This window comes from Phascolarctos cinereus, unplaced genomic scaffold, assembly GCF_003287225.1.
Source record: "Phascolarctos cinereus isolate Bilbo 61053 unplaced genomic scaffold, phaCin_HiC Scaffold_726;HRSCAF=1367, whole genome shotgun sequence".
Taxonomy (NCBI): Eukaryota; Metazoa; Chordata; class Mammalia; order Diprotodontia; family Phascolarctidae; genus Phascolarctos; species Phascolarctos cinereus.
Window position 1 is genome coordinate 44,048,138 of NW_027556098.1, and position 20,290 is coordinate 44,068,427.

Sequence of the window (20,290 nt, forward strand, 5' to 3'; positions counted from 1 at the left end):
GTGGGTGACATGTGACTTAAGACAATCTTGAATCAGGTATCCTATAGACATCTTAAAATCAACATGTCCAAAACCAAACTCATTATCTTTCCCTCAAAACCCTTCCATTTTCCAAACTTCCCTAATAATGTTGGGGGTAACATCATCTTCCTATACTCTAGGCTTGCAGCCTAGGTTAATTGCAACCTAGTTCTCAATTTCTTTTACTCCCTCTCCCATAACCAATTTGTTGCTGAGGCCCATCAATTTCATCTTTGCAGCATCTTTCAAATACTCTCCTCTCCCCTGATACTGCTACCATCTTTGGGTAATGCCTGTACTAATGCAATAACCTGCTGGTTGCTCTGCCTGCCACAAGTCTTTCTCAACTTTCTCCAGTGTATCCTTCATTAAGCTATCAAAATGATTTTCCTCAAGTACATGTTACCTCTATTCAATTAACTCCAGGATCAAATGTTTAGCATTCAAAGCCCTTCATAATAACGTAGGCTCTTCTTCTCACCTTTCCAGCCTTACACCTTACACTATTCCACAGATTCTTCAATCCTGTTACACTGGGTTCCTTGCTATTCCTCAAATAAGACACTTTGTTTTGGGGCTTAGGGCATTTTCACAGGCTGTCTCTCATGTACATAATGCAGTCTTTCTTCATCTCTGCCTTCTGACTTTCCTGGTTTCCTTCAAATCTCAGCTAAATTCCCACTTTCTACAAGAAGCCTTTCCTTTCCTTCTTAATTCTGGTGCCTTCCCTCTGTTGATTTTCTCCTGTCTATCCCATATATGTCTTGTTTATTCAGAGTTGTTTGCATGGTCTCTCTCATTAAGTTGAGAGCTCCTCAAGGACAGAGATTGCCTTTTTCTTTTCTTTGTATCCCCAGTGCTTAGCACAGTACCTGGAACACAGAAGGTACCTATTAAATGCTTACTGACTCGCTGACTTCAGCCTCACTTTCATCTGAACAAGTCAAAGGAAGGAAGAATATATGCAAACACATGTTGGGGTAGATATACAATTAATTCGTTAAGGAAACAGAAGGGAAAGGAGAGAAGTGAGAAGGGACAAAAAAAAGGAGGGTAGAATAAGGAGTGGGTTATTCATGAACAAAACATATTCTAACTATGGAGGATAAGTCATGAAGAGGTTTGAAAAGGACAGAAACAAAGGATTAGAACCTGTGATTGGGCTCTAGTGAGAGAAAGAAGAAGGGAAGGGTGAGGGAACAAAAGCGGATTGCAACAAACTTCAAGTACTGGTGCTGAGCATAATCCTCACTATCTTTGGGAGTGGGAAACAAAGAGATGGGAAAATATAAGAAAATAAGATCAAGGAAAAAATACAATTAATAATTTGATTATAAAGTGAATGGGATTAGTTCTCCCATAAAATGGAAGGGTATAGCAGAACAGATTAGAAAGCAAAGTCTGACAATATGTTGTTTATGAGAAACACACTTGTATCATAAACATTGACACATTTAAAATAACAGGCTAAAGAAAAAGACTATTTGCTTCTGCTGAACTCAAAAAAGCAGTGATAGCACTGATAGTCTCACAAAAAAAAGCACCAAAAAAAGACTTGATTAACAGATAAAGAAGAAACTATATTATGTTGAAAGGCACCACTGGCAGTAAATTAACATTAATACTAAACATGTAGGCACCGAATATCATAGCATCTAAATACTGAAAGCAAACGTTATGAGTTACAAGGAGAAATGGATACCTCACAGTCCTTTCCTATGCCATCACCCCCACAGTGGCCACTCTCTCTTCCCTTCCTCATCTTGATTCCTTGGTGAACCAGTTCAATCCTATACTGTTCTCTTCTCTCAAGTCCCTTGGTCCATTATGGTGTTGTCAGTCTTGCACTGCCATGCCTCAGCCTTTGCTCTTACTCATACTGCTGAACAAAGCTGGAAAAAAGTTCACAAAACCTATACTGATTGGGTCCACTACAAATTTATGCTATATTATAACCTTAACTGGGCCCTCTCTGCTTCAAGGCAATCTTTTTAGAACTCCCTTTCCCATTTACCACAGTACCTCTTCCAAATCTTTTCTTCATTTTGCAAATGTCCCATGCCTCCCCTTTCCCCCTCCTCTCAGCTAGGAAACTTGCCTCATATTTAACTGAAAATATTGAGGTTATTTCCTGATACCTCCCTCTTCTCCTCTACCACTTATCTCACATTATTCAGATGACTTCCCCAACTATCTCCTCCTTCATCCCTGTCTCACATGAAGAAGTGGCCCTTCTTCTTGCCAAAGTTAACTCACATACCAAATAATCAATCCCATTCCATCTCATCTTTTCAAGCAGATTGCCCCCTCTATCATTCCTACTCTCACACTGATTTTCAATTTCTCCCTTGTCTATCAGTTCCTTCCCTACTACTTTCAAACATACCCATGTCTCCCCATCCTAAAAAAATCTCCACCTTTTCTGTCCATTTCCATTAGATTTCATCCTACATCTCTCCTTTCAATGTCTAACCTCCTTGAGAAAACCACCTATAATCAGTGCCTCTACTTCCTTTCCTTCTCCTTCTCTTCTCTTCAATATGTCAGGAATGGCATCATTCAGCCAGACAGAACTGCTCCCTCCAAGGTATCCAGTGATCTCTTAATTGCCAAAACTAATAGCCTTTTCTCAGTCCTCATCCTTCTTAACCTCTCTTCATCCTTTGATGATATTGATCATCCTTTTGTCCTTAACACTCTCTTCTTTCCAGGTTTTCCTCACATCCCTCTCTCTCTGTTTCTCCTTATACCTGTCTGACCACTTCTTCTTAGTCCCTTTTGCTAGATCTTAAGCCAAGTCATGCCTAATAACCATGGGTGCCCCCTAGGCTCTGTTCTCTGTCCTCTTCCCTTTTCTTTATTTTTAGTGATCTCATCAATTCCCATGAATTCAACTCTTAATTAATTGTATTATATTATATAATATAACTTATATATTATGTAAATAAAATTTTATCTCTTGTATACCCCTGCCCCTCTTCTAACACTGCCACAATGCGGGTGCAGACCCTTATCACCTCAGTGCTTAAGCTATTGCTTAGGCAATAGCCTGCTTATTGGTCTTTCTGCCTCAAGTCTCTCCCCACCCCATTCACCTATCAAATTGATCCTCTTAAAGTGTAGGTTTTATCACGTCCCTCATTATTCAATTAAATCCAGTGCTCCCTAGCTGGTTCAGAACTCTTATTCATATTGTAGTACTCTCCCTGTGTTGGTCTTTGGATGGGCCTGGTCAGATAGTCTTATGCACGGAGTGTCCTTAAAGGTTCAATTCAGGTTTCATCTTGTCTGTCAAGTTTTGCCTGATATTTCCCTGGTGGGTCTCTTAAACTCTCCTATGGCACTTTGGTCTCCATTACCCTCCTCTTCTTTCATTTTCCCTCCCCTCTCTTCCTTCTCATTATTCTCTCTCACTCTCTCTCTCTCTCTCTCTCTCTCTCTCTCTCTTTTTACTCCCAGTGAAAAGCCCCATTGAGAGCAGGGACTATTTTGTTTCTCTCTTTGTATCCCAACAACTTAGCACAGTATTTTACACAGAGTAGGAATTTCATTTATTTCTACTACCTTCCTTTTCCAAACCAGTTGCCAATGCAGGTTACCACACTAGGCCAGCCAGTGGTCTGCACCAATCCATTAGCTATCTGGGAAAAAAAAAGAAGAAAATGATTTATCATACGGTTATTATCTATTTTTCTTAAATTTGGGCATGGGGTATAGCTTGTACTTGTGTGTAGTATGGGAGAAGACTTTATTTCAATTGTACTTTTATGAATTTCTAATTGGTCACTGAGATACCATCACCGAATTTGAAAATTTAGACAAGGGGCAGCTAGGTGGCACAGTGGATAGAGCACCAGCCCTGAAGTCAGGAAGACCTGAGTTCAAATCCGGCCCCAGATCAAACACTTAACACTTACTAGCTGTGTGACCCTGGGCAAGTCACTTAACCCCAAATGCCTAAAAGCAAAAAAAAAAAAATTTAGACAACCTTTCTTAGCATTTGAAAAGGACTCTGGGCTTAACTTGAAGTAAGTTTATTTTTAGTGATTTTGGTAAGTTTCTTATTAAGTGAGCTTAACAAATGTTAAATTAAACAAATTTTCTTTGTTCTGTTTTTTGTTTCTGCAGAGTTTTATCCTTTTGTTACCAAGATTAAAATGTCATCAAAATATTATCAAAACTGTTTCTTCTTTCTAGGAAGTCCAGAACCCACAGTAGATAAGTCTCTACCAGTGTACTGCTGCCCCAAAAGCATTCCCTGGAACTGCGTACATCTCTTGGGCTTATTTGGCTGCAGAGCAATCCCTGAGAACTTAATGTCAATATCAATATCTATTTTAGAATACAGTCACTTTTACGGCAGGGACTATGTTAACTCATCTTGCTTTGCATGTCACTATAAATTTGGGCCCATTATTTAATAAAAAACTTCTAGGTTACTAGATGCTTAAACATAAAAAAGCTCAAAAAGTGAATGATTATTCCATGTTAGAGCAGTGATTTTCAACTTTTTAAGTTGGAAATCCTACAATACATTTGGTTTTACAAAGCATTCACCTTCCATACTCAAAAATTGGCAACTAAAAACAGCAAAAAAGACTATATAGGATACAAATGAAAATCAGATAGGATACTTTGATAATTTTTTCTGTTCATTTTAAGTAGAAAACCTATGAACTTAGGATAAATACATTATACACACATTCAAATACACATATAAGTTAAGGCATATGTAATAAAAATTCATAAGATTATAGATTTAGAGATAAAAGTTCCTTAGTGACCATATGGTCTAAAGCCCTCATTTTATAGTCCAGGTACTGAGGCCAAGAGAGGTTAAGTGACTGGCCCATGGTCGCACAGCTATAGCGAGTGTCTGAAGTGGGATTCAAACCCAGATCTTCCTGACTCCAAGTCTAGCAGTTATAGTTGGACATATAGTATTGGATTTTCTACTTCTTCTTTGGTTGCCTAAAGTGATTTTACTACTTTCATTTAAAAATAGTAATAATTTAGGTTACCTAGGAGGCAGTTGAAGTTAAGCAATTTGTCCATGATGCCAAAACTAATATTTCTCAGAAGCATGACTTGAACACCAGGGCTCCTGACTCTAAGAACAGGAGTACGTTTGCATCATACTCTCTCTCTCTCAATAAACACACAGACACAGTCAGACAGACACACACACACGTATGTGTGAATATTTTTATTTTTAAAATTGTCATATATTATTAGGTTACGTGTGTGTGTATACACGTACACACACACACACACACACACCACACACACTTTAGGGAGATCAAGCTGAGGATGGATGGTAGTTGTGTTGGTAAGAATCTGAAGCAGGGAGACTAGTAGGCTGTTGTGTTAGTCCAGATGTGAGATGATGACTTGTATCAGGATGGTCGCAGTGTTTAGGAGAGAAGGGGGCATATATAAGAGAAGTTACACAGATATGACAGCATATGACAAATGATTGGATAATGAGAGTGAGAGAATAAGGAATTGAGGGTGACACTGAGATTGCAAGCATGAGATGGTGATACCTTTAATAGTAATCAGGAAGTTATGAAGAGGGAAAAGTATGGGTAAAACTATGATTTCAGTTTTAGACACACTGAGTTTAAGAAGTCTAAAGGACATCCAGTTTGAGATGTCTAACATGCAGTTAGAGATATGAGACTAGAGATTGGGAGAAAAAGAAAGGAATGAAAATGTATTAAGTGTATACTATGTGCCAAGCACTGTGCTATGCACTTTAAATATTATCTTATTGATCCTTGTAACAATCTTGTGAGGTAGGTGTTATTATTGTCCCCATTTTGTAAGGAAGGGAACTAAAGCAGAAAGACATTAAATGATTTGCCCAAGGTTATAGCTTGTGATTTGACACACTAGTAAGTGTCTGAGGTCAGATTTGAACTCAGGTCTTCCTGACTTTAGGGCCGGTGCTCTATTCACTGCTCTACCTAGTTGAGATTAGTGCTGGACAAATGAATCTGAGAGTCATCTGCATAGAGATGAAAACTGAAACCATAGGAGCTGATGAGTTCACCAAATAAAATCACATAGAGGAAGAAAAGAAGAAAGCCTAAGGACAGAGCTTTGGGGACCGCCATAGTGAATAGACATGATATAGAATACAGAGAAGGAATGTTCAGATAGATAGGAGGCGGAGTATCATGGAGTGTCAGGAGAGAGAAGTATCATGAAAACCTAGGTAGAAGAGAATAGCAAGAAGTGAGCAATGGACTATATCCAAGGCTGCAGAGAAGTTAAAAAGGATGAGGATTGAGAAAAAGCTATTAAATTTGGCAATTAAGGGATCATTAGCAACTTCAGAGAGAACAATTTAGGTTGAATGATGAGATCAGAAGTCAGACTGCAAAGAGTTAAGAAGCTAATGAGAAGAAAAGAAATGGAGGCACTGGTTACAGAGGGCCTTTCTAGCCACAAAAGGGAGGAGAGATGTAGGATGAAAGCTAGTGGGTATGCGTGGATCAAGTGAGAGACAAGGAGAGGCAGGCACAGGAGAGAAGGACTCGGTGGACTGAGAGTGATTGAAAATGAGTGAGAGGGTAGAGATGACAGTGGGGGGCAATTTTCTGGAGAAGATGGGATGGAATAGGATCATTTGTTCATGAAGACAGGTTTGGACCTCCTCTTTCAACTCCATGTATCCCCTCTCCCAAATCAAAGCACTCAATTCATAATACTTTCCTACTAATCTAAGAGAAAAACAAAATTATAAGTTAATGAACGTAGATGTGGCTACATTACTCCTTTGCCAAAGGCCTTTTCATTTTAAAAGAAGCTCCTTGGGGGCAGCTAGATGGCACAGTGGATAGAGCAATCGCTCTGGAGTCAGGTGGACCCGAGTTCAAATCTGAGCTTAGACGCCTAACACTGAGTAGCTATGTGACACTGGGCAAGTCACTTATCCTCAAATCACACATACACACACAAAATTCCTTGGAGAACAAATACCTGAAATCAAAAGAATCTTTAAGGATTGAATGGATCACCTTAGTTTCAAACAGATAAATAGGACCAAGAAAATTAAAAGCAACATTTGTCCTTAACTCCAACACTACTAGAATAACTACCATACTAAACCCTTATGTGTATAATCTATGTAGTATTTTACTTAAGCTGAAGTACTTACCTGAGTTATGACATAGAAACCAAAATTGTGAATATTGTAGAAATAGCCCAAGCCAAAAAGGGTTGTAAAGGCTCCACTGGCAAACATTCCAAATGTTAGGTAATATCTAATTGGCAGGCGTTCCCCTATTATGCCACTGAAAAAAAGAGAAATGAGGAAGCAGAGGGCAAGAAAACTCATCACTGAACAATTACTTTCAAAATATTTTTATGCTGTTAGTTGATCTTTAAGAAACAGAAACAATTAAGAAATTCCAAGTAGGGTATAAATCATAACTTAAACCAAACATTAATTAACCAGAAAATGACAATAAGCTATAATGAGGTACTTCCTTCATCAAAAAGACATAATTATAAAACACTAAATCTCATGAATATTATTTATTAATTAGTAAACACAACAGGTATCTTGTCAGTAGGTAATCTTTTAATGTTAATAGTATAGGACAAATGGACATTTTAAAATACGAACTATCAGAACTGAAGGAATATGAAATAATACAGAAACACAATGCAGTATATATCTCTGGGGAGCTAATTCCCTTCAATTTACTCTAATTAATGCTTACCAAATGTGCTACAGAATAACATTACCAGGAAAACCTTAAGGAATACTAAACCATTCTAAATTACTTGATGAATAAATTATCACCTTATGTTTCATCCTGAAAGCAGAAAAGCTAATGAGAGCTGTTTGAGCCCTTTTCAAAAATCCAGAGCTTTATAAGAGCTTCTGTTTGATACAAACAAAAGAGGAATTAAACCATTTATCTAGGATAAGGGTGGGGGAGCCTGCCCTATTGGTCCTCAAGTGCAGCCCTTTGACTGAATCCAAACTTCACAAGGCAAATCTCCAGTCTAAATCCAATGAAAAGTGTGAAATGAAATGAATGAATGAAAACAGATTGTTTTCTGAGTTCATAAAGTAAGAGAAATCAACCTTGAATTTGGTACCTGGACCATTTCAGAATTGAGACAGAAGAAAATAAAATTTAAAACTGCAGACTAAGTTCAGGGTTACCAAATTCTTTTTCCCCCCACAAGCATTTGGTTAATATTACATAGAATTCAGAATTAAAAGTGCATCTAGTCCAACATCCCCATATTTTGGATGAGAAAACAGGGCTAAACAGGTATAAGAAAATCATATGTGCATAGTGTGTATATGTGTGTCCATGTGTGCATGGTATGTGTGTGTGTGTGTGTGTGTGTGTGTGTGTGTGTGTACACATACATATACTAAGGGCAGATTGTCATCCCAATAAGAGGAGAAAGCAAAAATGATATAGGAAGGAATAAAGTAAGTGATTCAAAGTGAACACAAAGAAGAGAAAGAATATGAAGAGGCAACAATAGTAATCTGTTTCAGGAAGTTGGAGGGTAGAAATATATGTATGATACCAAGAGGGAATGGGAAAGGAAAAAGCCCCTGGGTATTTGGAGTTACCCAACAGGTAAGAAGTTCTTCCTGTATTGAGTGGGAGCTTCCAGTGATTCAAGGAAAGATGATGCTATTGTACATACAATCAGAAGAAAGAGCCTCCTAGATATTTAAAACTTGCTTTGCTATTCACATATCTTAGAAATCAGGAGTTAAAAATTTTCAGGGTTTCAGCAGAAATATTTTTCTATCAACTAATTCGCCAACTTGTTATATCTGCTTGAATCCTCTCATTACTACTTACTAATTTATTTTATTTTTAAGCAATTGGGGTTAAGTGACTTGCCCAGGGTCACACGGCAAGTAAGTGTCAAGTGTTTGGTCCAGACCAGATTTGAACTCAGGTCCTCCTCACTTCAGGGCCAGTGCTCTATCCACTGAGCCATGTAGCTGCCCCTACTACTTACTAATTTCTAAAGGTGTTACTTTCATATCATTGTTCTGGGCAACAACATCTTCTCCATTTACCCAGGCTCTCACCCAAGCTTTCAACATCAGTGTCATCCTTGACTCCTCACACTTTCTCACCCTACATATGGAATCAGTTGGTAATTTTGGTTTTGTCCCAACAATATCTCTCACACCATTTACTTTTTCTCCACTTGCAGTGTTATCAGGCTCACTTTCCCCCCCGCTTAGATTATTGATACAACTTCTTAATTGGTTTCCTTGCCTCAAGTCTCTATACCTAAGCCAAGTCATCCTGTGCCCAGCTGCAAAAATGATTTTTCTAAAGCTATGTTCTGACATATAACTTCCCTACTCTGTAAAGTCTCATGGATCTCTATTCCCTTTACAATCTGACCCCATCCTCTTTCCCATTCCTCCTCTTCACTCTATAATTTAACCATAATGCTCTGCTTGCTGTTCCTCACCTGTCTCCCATCTTCACGTATTTAGACCAGCTGTCCTCTATGCCGAGTATATGCTCCCTCTTCACCTCCCCTTCATGGAACCCCTGATTTCTTTTAAAACTAAACTCAATTGGGGCAGCTAGGTGGTGCACTGGCCTTGGAGCCAGGAGGACCTGAGTTCAAATCTGGTCTCAGACCAGACATTTGACACTTACTAGCTGTGTGACTATGGGCAAGTTAGTACAAACAAACAAAAAAACCCCCAATGCAACAAAAAAGCTAAACTCAATTACAACCTTCTATGTTCAATCTTTTCTGATCTGCCTTTTTCTCCAAGGTTAACTTGTTTCTGTTTTATATGTGTTTTGTATACAAGTATATGTAAGCTACTTGAGGGCAAAGAGTATTTTGCTTTTGTCTTTGTATCTGCAGCACATAGCATAGTGCCTGTAGGTGCTTAACATTTATTAATTAACTGATGGGTTGGATTCAGGTCTTACTTTCCAAAAGTTGATAATTACTTATTTTCTTTTGATATTCTAAATTTTTAAAGTTATAATAAGCTCTCAAGCTCTGAATATTACTTTTTTTTGCATTACCGGAGTGGACCTCTGGACCTCATTTATTTCATTTATCAAATGATGAAATTAGTCTAGGTAAATTATATATGTAATATATATGCACATACATATATATATTCTATACAAGTTCTGCCTATCTATACCACTGTACAGTTTGATGATTCTCTGAAACATTAGTCATTGATATAGCATGCTGAATGGTTCATCTATTATACTTTAAGTCAAATATCCATATCTAAATAGAAAGGAATAGTTTAAAGAATGCTAGACTTTGAATCAGGGGACCTGGATTTAGTGCTGGCTCCCCAACTTTCTGTTTCAAGAGCAAGTCACTTAATGTTTCAAAGCTTTAGTTTCCTCATCTGTAAAATGGGAATATACTTAAACCACTTAGCATTATGTTGTTATAAAAGTAAAAGAAACTGTTAGGATAGAATAAGGAACTATTAGGCAAATTGAGAATTTCTTAAGCTCTGAGAGATGAGTTGGTTTTTCTGTGTGTGTGTGTGTGTGTGTGTGTGTGTGTGTGTGTGTGTGGTTTAAAGTAAGTAAAAAAACAAAACAAAATAAGAGATAAGTAAGCAGTATTCACTATTTATCTTCCCTGCCCATTTACAGCGAAAGAATATTAAGAGCCATATAGTTAGGCAGTGATTCTTAATTATGTCAAAACTACATTAAAACATTTTTATGTGGAAAATGGATTTGTCTTTGGCTGGGGTAAAAACAAAAGAAAGGGCATCAGAATGCATTGGAGGGTAGAGTTCATTGTCTGAACGGAGTTGAGTTAGGTATGGGGCAGGTATTGCTTTCAATGGTAAATAAAGTTGCTCCATAGAGTATGAAGTGTCCAAATAGTTCTTTTTCCCTAGAGGCTGTGGCTACAGGATAGATGAAGGCCATGAGATCTAATAGAAATGTTAGTCATGTATAGAGAGGACTCTTAAAAACCAAATTAAGTAATACTTACCTTAAATACATTCCAATTGCATAAGCACAAAGGAATGAATAATCCAATGCTCCCAGTAATTGCTGATAGTTCTTTTTATCTAAACAATGAGATAAATTCATTATTACTGTTCATCCTCATATTAAAAGGTGCTTTAAAAAAGGTGCAAAAATTTGTCCTCATCAAACTCTGGGTAACACTCTTGAGTCAGAAAGGGGTGAGTGTGAATATAGGAAATGTGACTTTTAATATTCTCCTAGATTTCTTGGTGAGGAAAGATAAAGTTGATGTGTCTGGAACTTACATATCTATGCCTCAATTTTAAATGATCATTTCATACATATATGCACACACCAACACACACACATATATATGTATATGTACATATATATATATATATATATAATATATATATATATATATATATATATACACACACACTCCATAATATACACAATATGCATACATAAACATACACACATTTATGTATACAAACAATATAAGAAATAACAAGCAGGATGGTTTCAGAAAAACCTGGGAAGAATTATATGAACTGATACAAAGTGAACTGAGCAGAACCAGGAGAAGATTGTACATGATAACAGCAATATTGTAACAATGACAGCTGTGACAGAAAGCTATTCTGATTTACAAAAAAAAGATCCAAGACAATACCAAAGGACCCATGATGAAAAACGATAACCACTTCCAGAGAGAGAGCTGTTGAACTCTGAGTACAGATTGAAGCATGCTTTTCCCCCTACTTTGTTCATGTTTCTTGCTTTTTGTTGTTGTTTTTGCAATATGGCTAATATGGAAATATATTTTGCATGAATTCACATGTGTAATTGATATCATATTGCTTGCTTTGTCAATGGGTGGGGAAAAGGCAGGAGGAAGAGAATTTTTTTAAAAAAAAATCAATGTTAAAATAAATTAAAAATATTAAAAAATTAACAATTGGCTTTTATGAGCTTGTACAGCCCTGTAAGTCCAGAAGAAGGCTTTCCAGTAGGTTCTCCCATTGTATCCTTTTGATAATGCAAGACCCATATTTCTCTATGTCTCTGTTCTTAAAGATCAGCCTGAGTCTAGCCTTTGGCAGATGCCAAGAGATCACAAGAATAAACTACTATTGTTAGGCCACTAGGGCTCCAAATTCCCTAAAGCAGCCACTCAATACATCACTTCTGAAAGGCAGTTGCTTTTCTGTTATTAGGCCCTCATTACTATTGATCAGATGTCACAGGGTCATAAATTCAACCTTTGCCCAGAATTGCCAATTATGAGTTGGGTGATATGTGATTGTCCTTCTAATAAGTTGAGTAGGGCTCAGGAGGCTTTTATTTTTAAGTGGAAGTGACATTAAAAATCTTGCTTGCTTGGATCCTTCTTGTATTAATGTTCATCACTAACAGGTGGTAAGTATGCCAGAGTCCTCTAATCCAGGCTTTTTTTTTTTTGCCTTTTTTTGGTGAGGCAATCGGGCTTATGTGACTTGCCCAGAGTCACACAGCTAGTAAGTGTCATTTGTCTGAGGCCAGATTTGAACTCAGGTCCTCCTGACTCCAAGGCTGGAACTCTATCCACTGCACCACCTAGCTGCCCCCTGCTCTAATCCAGTCTTAAAATCCTTCTTCCTCTTGGTCCAATGGGCTCCCACCTCTAAGGACCAAGTTCCAGAAGGATGCCATTTTCAAAAAATTATTTATTTATTTGTTTATTTTTGGTAGGGCAATTGGGGTTAAGTGACTTGCCTAGGGTCACACAGCTAGTAAGTGTCAAGTATTTGGTCTGAGCCCGAATTTGAACTCAGGTCCTCCTGACTGCAGGGTTGGTGCTCTATCCACTATGCCACCTAGCTGCCCCGAAGAATGTCACTTTGCCTAGTTTACCAATGGCTCTACCTCCTATGAGAGAGGCATACATAACTGAACTACTTAATTGAACTACATACTTGAACCTCTCTAACAGAGGGATGAGGGTCCTGGTAACCCTTTCCAGTGAGCTGAGCTCCACATTGCATGGGTGGCAAGTGAGAGAGCCTTGAAGGATGGGGCAGAAAAGATATTTATCTATAGTGATTACTGTAGAGTTTGTGGTTGATGTTAGCATCCATTGGAGACATCTTATACTAATTAGGTTGGAGCCATTTCAAGAATATTAGAGGCTGGAGTTGTTCTATTGCCAATATCCACATTAGGGTGATATTGCTACGTAGATTGGGCATAGGACCCTATGATCTACATAAGAATAAGGCAGCTATTCCTGTCCAATTGGGCTCCTTAAAACAGCTGGAGCACTCACCTAGGCCAAGTTGCTTTCAACTGGTCCTCAAATGGTAAAATGTTACCTTCCCATCTCAGGGGGAGAGTTTTGCCTCTTCAAGTATACATTGTCATGAACCTGATTGTCCATGTCAGAAGTCCAACCTCCCAGAAGCCATGTCTTTGACAAGTCAATATCACTCCATGAAGGGGAAGGATTCTCTCAGTGGATTCTAGCATCCAATTAGTAGGCATCTGATAAGAATGGGTTTCTTTTGGACACAGTTCTGGCTGACCTCCTCTGGCTCTTCCTTATTTTTCCTTTGTACAGAGTAACCTTGGCCCCACTCAATTGTCACGCTTCCTCTGGGATGGTTCAGACAACTCCTGCCCAGAAAGGGCTTGGGAACCAAGATTTGGTATTGTTGTTTTCTAATAGCGTAGGGGAGGTGAAAACTGACACTAAATAACTATGGTGGATTTGTATTTACTTGGAAGAAAGAGGATCCCCTTCTAGACTTTGGTAGTTATTCTGAGTCACTAGATGGGAACAAGAGAGAGTCCTTATTTAACTGCTATAGGAAAAGAAGTCGTAGATGCCTCTAAGGGATCAAAGATTTTGTATCATTTCCCTAGTGTGATTGTCAGGGAGGGGAGATTTTGGTGGTTGAGCCTGGGCATACTGAATGGTGGTGGTATTGGGAAAGCTTCAGTATCAACTTAGATCCTGCAAAAAGCTGCATGTAAGAGGCTTATGACATTTTTGCAACTTTAATAAAAATAAACCTGATGAATGATGAAGAATCTGTGTCTGTGCCAGAAATGTTTCCTCTATACTATATCTTAGATAAGTCTGCTGCTAATCTGACTCATCACCCCTACCTTACATTAGAAGACCCACTAAGAAATGCAATGATTTGGCATCACGCACATGGACTATATTGTTGAGATACAAATGGGAAAGGAAAAATCCAGGATTTCTGGTTTTTGTTTTTCATATTTTTTCCCTTTTTATTTCTTCTTTTTCTTTACTCTTTGGGGTTGGGAAAGCTGTAGCTTAAAGGGTGAAAGAAAAAATTAACGACCCAAAAAACCTTAAAAATTCCTAAAAGCATTTAAATGGTTGAAGAAAGGTATTAAACTCTAAGCCCCAAAATCTCCAACATGGCTGGAACCAAAGTAAAATGTAATTGGGAAATGTTTAACAAAATAAATTAAAATGCAACACAACACGGGGCAGCTAGGTGGTACAGTGTGTAGAGCACCGGCCCTGGACTCAGGAGTACTTGAGTTCAATTCTGGCCTCAGACACATAACAATAGCTGTGCAACCCTAGGCAAGTCACTTAACCCCATTGCCTAACCAAAAGCAACAACAACAACAATATAACACAATGTTAATTTGTGGTTTCCTAAATCTATATGCCCCATACCCCACCTCATGAAGGTATCTGTTCTTATTTGAGTTTGATACCACTACTCTAGAAGATGCTTAGAAGGCTGATGCAATGGGTTGGTATGTGATAGGACCAATATCAACAATATCTACCAGGCTTCTTCCTATTACTCTCCCTCCTCCCTCCAATATAAGTTAGGAAAAAGTGATATAGTAGTTTGTGGGTGAGGCAAAGCTCAAACTGTGCCTCCCTTAATGCAGTTTCCTTGTGGCTTATGGCTATGTTGACATGGATTTCTGGTCAAGTAGGGGCATTAAAAAGTACCACCCAGGTGGGATCAGGCCCTTCCACATGTAGAATAACTATGTGTATTACCATATACTTCTTTGCTGATCAGTTATATTTCCATATAGAGATGGGGGAGGTGGTGAAATCTATAGTCTATAGAAGAAGTAAAATACTACCGTATCTTTGTTGTTTAGCACCAAGCAAGACCTCTTAAGTTAACTGTTTCCTGACTTTATCATTTCTTCCTAGCATTGAAATTGGACTGACAGAATATTGGCATCAGGCCCACTCCAATACTAATATATTGCTTGTGCAGCTGTTATTTCATCCAGTCATTCTGAAAGCAATATGGAATTGAGTGAAGAAAGTGATACACCCAGTTCTGGAACTCAGAGATGCCCCTATGTATAGTTTTATATAAATACCACTATATCTCTATATATGCTAGGTATATTATTCCAAGGAAATCAAAGACAGAAAGAAAGGTCCCAAATACATCAAAATATTAATTGTAGTACATATCATCATATATAGGACTGGAAAGAAAATAGGTAGCCATCAATTATGGAATGGCTAAACAAATTGCGGCATACGAATATAATGAAATATTATTATACCCTAAAAATGATTAATATAAATAATTGAGTGGAACATGAGAAAACTTTTATGAACTTATATGGAGTAAACATTAACTAGGAAAACTATATGTGTATATGTAGGAATAATTGCTCCAATAATGTAAAAAGAAAGAACAAAGTGAAACAGGAAATTATAATTATTATTTCCAAGCTTGGCCCCTGAAAAGAGTTGAGAAAATCCCCCCCAACTTTCTTTGTGCAAATAGAGGATTATGGGTATTGAATACTGTATATGCTGTCAGATGCAATTGATGTGTTGGTTGGTTTTGCTAATATTTTTCTTTTTAAAAAAATATTTGGGGAAAGCACCCTGAATAGGTGGGATATATTCAGAAACTAATGCTATTTTTTTTAAAGACATCAATAAAAATGTAGCCCTTTTAGGCTAAATAATAAAAGATACTAATAGCTCTAAGTTATTGTAAATAAACTATTTATTTGCTGCAATGTTTACAGTAGTGATTTTTTTTCCCTTTGGGAACTCTGTCTTTGAAATTAAAGTATATTACTTAAGAGCACCCACAATTATTGCACAAATTAGTAAGGCTAGAAAATACATGTAATTTCTGCCCATAACTTCACATGCAAAATCACTAAGTCACTATAAGTGACAAATAAAATAGGTGAATAAGGGATTATTAGAATAGTGAGCTTACCAAATGGTGCCCAACCGCAATGGGTTTCATTATCTGATATTTTCCCAGCAGGATCATGGAAGGCATTTTCATTAAGTATGTTGAGTTTAACCTTATCATGAGAAGCACACTGCTTATGTAATTCACCCTAGTGAATTAAAGGAAAAAATACATGAAGGAATAGAAAATGTGCACAATGGAAAGTCAGAAAATAATATATAGTAATATAAATGTAACATTATGCATGGTACTTGAACCCTCCCCTCCTTCCTCCTACAAACAGATATAACTGAAGAAATTATAGAAAGCAAGAGGCAGATATCAGAGGCAATGAGGTATGAATATTAATGAACTGCAAATACTTTCAGCACTTCACAAAGGGTGAAAAACTTTTCTTCTTAAACAAATTAGCTTGACAGCTGACATCCTTTTTCAATAAAATTCTTAACCTTTTAGCAGTCTGCTGAAGCCTATAAACCCTTCCTTAGAATAATATTTTAAAATAATTGGAAGAAATGTTAAATTTCAATGAGATTATTGAAAATAAAGATGCAATTTTCCCCCATTCAAGTTCACAGACCCCTGAAATCTATCCATAGATCACCTCTCCCTGCTCTACCCCCGACCTCTATAGACCCCAGGTTAAAAAACCCTTGCTTTAAGAAGTGTGAAGGAGTTTTCTGTGACTGAATTGGAAGGAACACTGTTATTGGCTGCAGAATATTGGCCATACCCATTATGGACCATTAAAAAGCTGAGTTCATCAATTTTGCAATCACTCCAGGCAAAGAGCAACTTTGTAGAATGTGAGCACTGCATCTATATCAGAGAGTGACAGAAAGCATATGTTTTTCTTTCCTCTCCCCCTCACATGTCAATCTTCATTTGCCCAATAAGAGGCAGCTTCAAGGGATGGCACCTCTGGCAACAGGGAAGAAATACAAACATAAACCTAAGGGAGAATTAGCTTTGGCATATGGGAGCTGACCTGCAGGGACATGGAACCTAGGGGAAGGGAGGGCTCAAGTGGACTCCATGAGGAGAGAAAGGACATCAAGGCCCTACAGTATCAGAGAATTGAGTCTTCTTGACTACATGTGCTCCCTACAAGTGTCTTTGTATAAGAATCTGTCCTCTCTTCCCATGGATACTGCAGATTTATGGGAAAGTATACTTCAGGTTAATGTTGTGGGGATATTTTGTAGCCACATAGTTCCGTATAGAAACAAGGCGTCTTAACTACATGGACATATCTTAGTAAATGCCTAGGCTTTTACCTAATTGTTTTAATAGGCTAACTATTAAGAGGGGGTTCAGATGTGGGGGCTTATTAGCATATCCTTTGACCCAGCAATAATACTGCTAAGTCTACATCCCAATGACATAAAAAAGAGGAAGAGAACCTATTTGTACAAAAATATTTATAGTAACTCTTTTTGTGGTGGTTAAGAATTCAAAATTGAAGGGATGCCCATCAATTGAGGAATGGTTAAATAAACTTTAGTACATGATTGTAATGGAATATTATTGTGCTATAAGAAATGACAGGCAAGGTAATTTCAGAAAAACCTGGAAAGATTTATATGAACTGATGCAAAGTGAAGTGAACAGATCAGGAGAATGTTATACATAGTAACGGCAATATTGTTCAATGAAGAACTGTGAATGACTTAGCTATTCTGGGCAATATAATGATCCAAGAAAATTCCAAAGGACTAATGATGAAGCATACTGTCTGCTTCCAGAGAAAGAACTGATATTGTTTGAATACAGACTGAAACCTGGTATTTTTACTTTTTTTCATTCTTTTTCTTTTATTCAAGTCTTGTACAAAGTAACTAATATGGAAATGTTTTACATGATTGCATATGTATAACCTATATCTGATTGCTCATCCATCACAGGGATGGGGAGTGGAGGGAAGGATAGAATTTCAAACTCAAAACTTAAAAAAAATTTAAAAATTGTTTTAATGTGTAATTGGGGAAAATATACTTTAAAAAAGAGTATTATAAATTGTTTTTACATGTAATTATAACTCATTCAACTTCTCCCAAAATTTAGATGCTATACCATTTGGTGCATTTATATTTAGTATTGATATTACTTCATTGTCCTATGATGCCTTTCAACAAGAGATAGTTTCCTTCCTTATCTCTTTTTAGAGATCTATTTTTGCTCTTGCTTTGTCTGAGATCATGATTGCTACCCCTGCTTTCTTTGCTTCAGCTGAAGCATAATAGATTCTTCTCCAGCCCCTTAGCTTTACCCTGCATATGTTTCTCTATTTCAAATGTTTTTCTTGTAAACAACATATTGTAGGATTCTGGTTTTTAATCCATTCTGCTATCCACTTCCATTTTATGGGTGAATTCATCCCATTCACATTTATAGTTATGATGCCTAACTGTGTATTTTACTCCATGATATTTTCCCCTTGTTGTTTCTCTCTCTCTCTCTGTCTCTCTGTCTCTGTCTCTCTCTCTCTCTCTCTCTCTTTCTCTCTCTCCTACTGATACCAGTTCCTGTCCCTTTTACTTCCTTATAGGGTAAGATAGATTTCTGTATCCAATTTACTGTGTACATCATTCCCTCTTTAAGCCAATTTTGATGAGACTAAGGTTTATGCTTTGCCCCCCTCATCTTTCCCTCCATTATAATAGTTCTTTTGTTCATCTTTTATGTGGAATAATTTTCTTCATTTTTTTCTCCTCCCTCCCTCCTTCTTCCAGTGCAATCTTCCTTTTCAGTCCTTTATTTTATTTTATTTTATTTTAGGCATTATTCCATAGAAGTCACCTTATATCTACACTCTCTGTCTATGTATACTCCATCTAATTGCTCTTAAAATAATAAATTTCTTAAGAGTTACAAATGTTATTTTGCCACATAAAAATATAAAATTTAACCTTATTGAATTTCTTATGTTTTCTCTTTCTTGTTTCTTCTTTACCTTTTTATCTTTTCCTTGAGTATTGTGTTTGGGAGTCAAATTTTTTATCCAGCTCCGATCTTTTAATTAGGAATGCAAAGCAATAGATTTTAAACTGTGGTCCTTACTTAATTTCTCTACATTAGGAGTCAAAATGTTGGGGTGGTTTCTGGTTCTGTGTGACTTGGAAAACCCAAAATATGACCTGCTGACTTTACCTCTTTACCTTTATTTGGAAGACTCTCCTTTACTTTACAGCAAATCCAACAACTTTCTTTTAAAGAATTGGAAGGGTATTAAATAGCCTAAAACAAAAAGTGGTAAACTTTACCCACATATAGAGTCTGTGAAATTAGGATACATCAAATAGAAATCAATCACTCCCTGAGACAAAATATATTTGGAAAAAATAGAAAGATAGGAAAAATATAAGATATATGATGTTTTAAAAAAATCTGACCTGAAAACAAGTCAATTTAAGATCATTTAAGATTTGGACTCATGAAACCAGTCAAGATGATAAAGTAAGGGAGCAGCTAGGTGGTGCAGTGAATAGAGCTCTGGTCTTGGAGTCAAGACGACCTGAGTTCAAATCCAGCATCAGACACTGAACACTTACTAGCTGTGTGACCCTGGGCAAGTCACTTAACCCCAATCACCTCACCAAAAAGCAAAAAAAAAAAAGATAAAGTAGGAAGACAGAATTAAGAATTCACTGAATGTTTGTAATTGCCTGGCCCATACTACAAATTACATCAAACATTCATAGAAAAGTTAATTCCAATTTTATAAAACTATTTACAAAATTAGAAAAAGAAAATAGCCTACAAAATTCTTTTGATGATACAAATAGGGTCTTGATACCTAAACCAGGCAGAGTCAAAAGAGAAAATGGAAATTATAGACCAATATTCTTAATGAACACTGATGCAAAAAATGAATAAATATTAGCAAAGAGGCTAGAGCATCATATCACAATATTATATACTATGATCAGGTTGGATTCACACCAGGAATGCAGAGTTGGTTCAATATTAGGGAAATTATAAATATATATTAAATGAGAAAACAGACTGAATCAAGAAAGAACAATAAAATAACGTGATTTTATCAATACATACAGA

General features: G+C 37.0%; 1 protein-coding gene across 3 annotated transcripts in view; it reads right to left on the bottom strand.

Moving 5' to 3' along the window:
- The window catches only part of SLC37A1 (solute carrier family 37 member 1), a 175,819-nt gene that overhangs the window by 100,759 nt on the left and 54,770 nt on the right, over positions 1-20,290 (bottom strand). For all 3 annotated transcript variants that reach the window (XM_020973886.2, XM_078146507.1, XM_020973884.2), the window contains exons 4-7: positions 16,256-16,382; positions 11,032-11,110; positions 7,187-7,322; positions 3,586-3,662 (exon numbers count right to left, since the gene is read on the bottom strand). In XM_020973886.2, the coding sequence (XP_020829545.1) occupies positions 3,586-3,662; positions 7,187-7,322; positions 11,032-11,110; positions 16,256-16,382 (419 nt within the window). The remainder of the gene's footprint in view (positions 1-3,585; positions 3,663-7,186; positions 7,323-11,031; positions 11,111-16,255; positions 16,383-20,290) is intronic.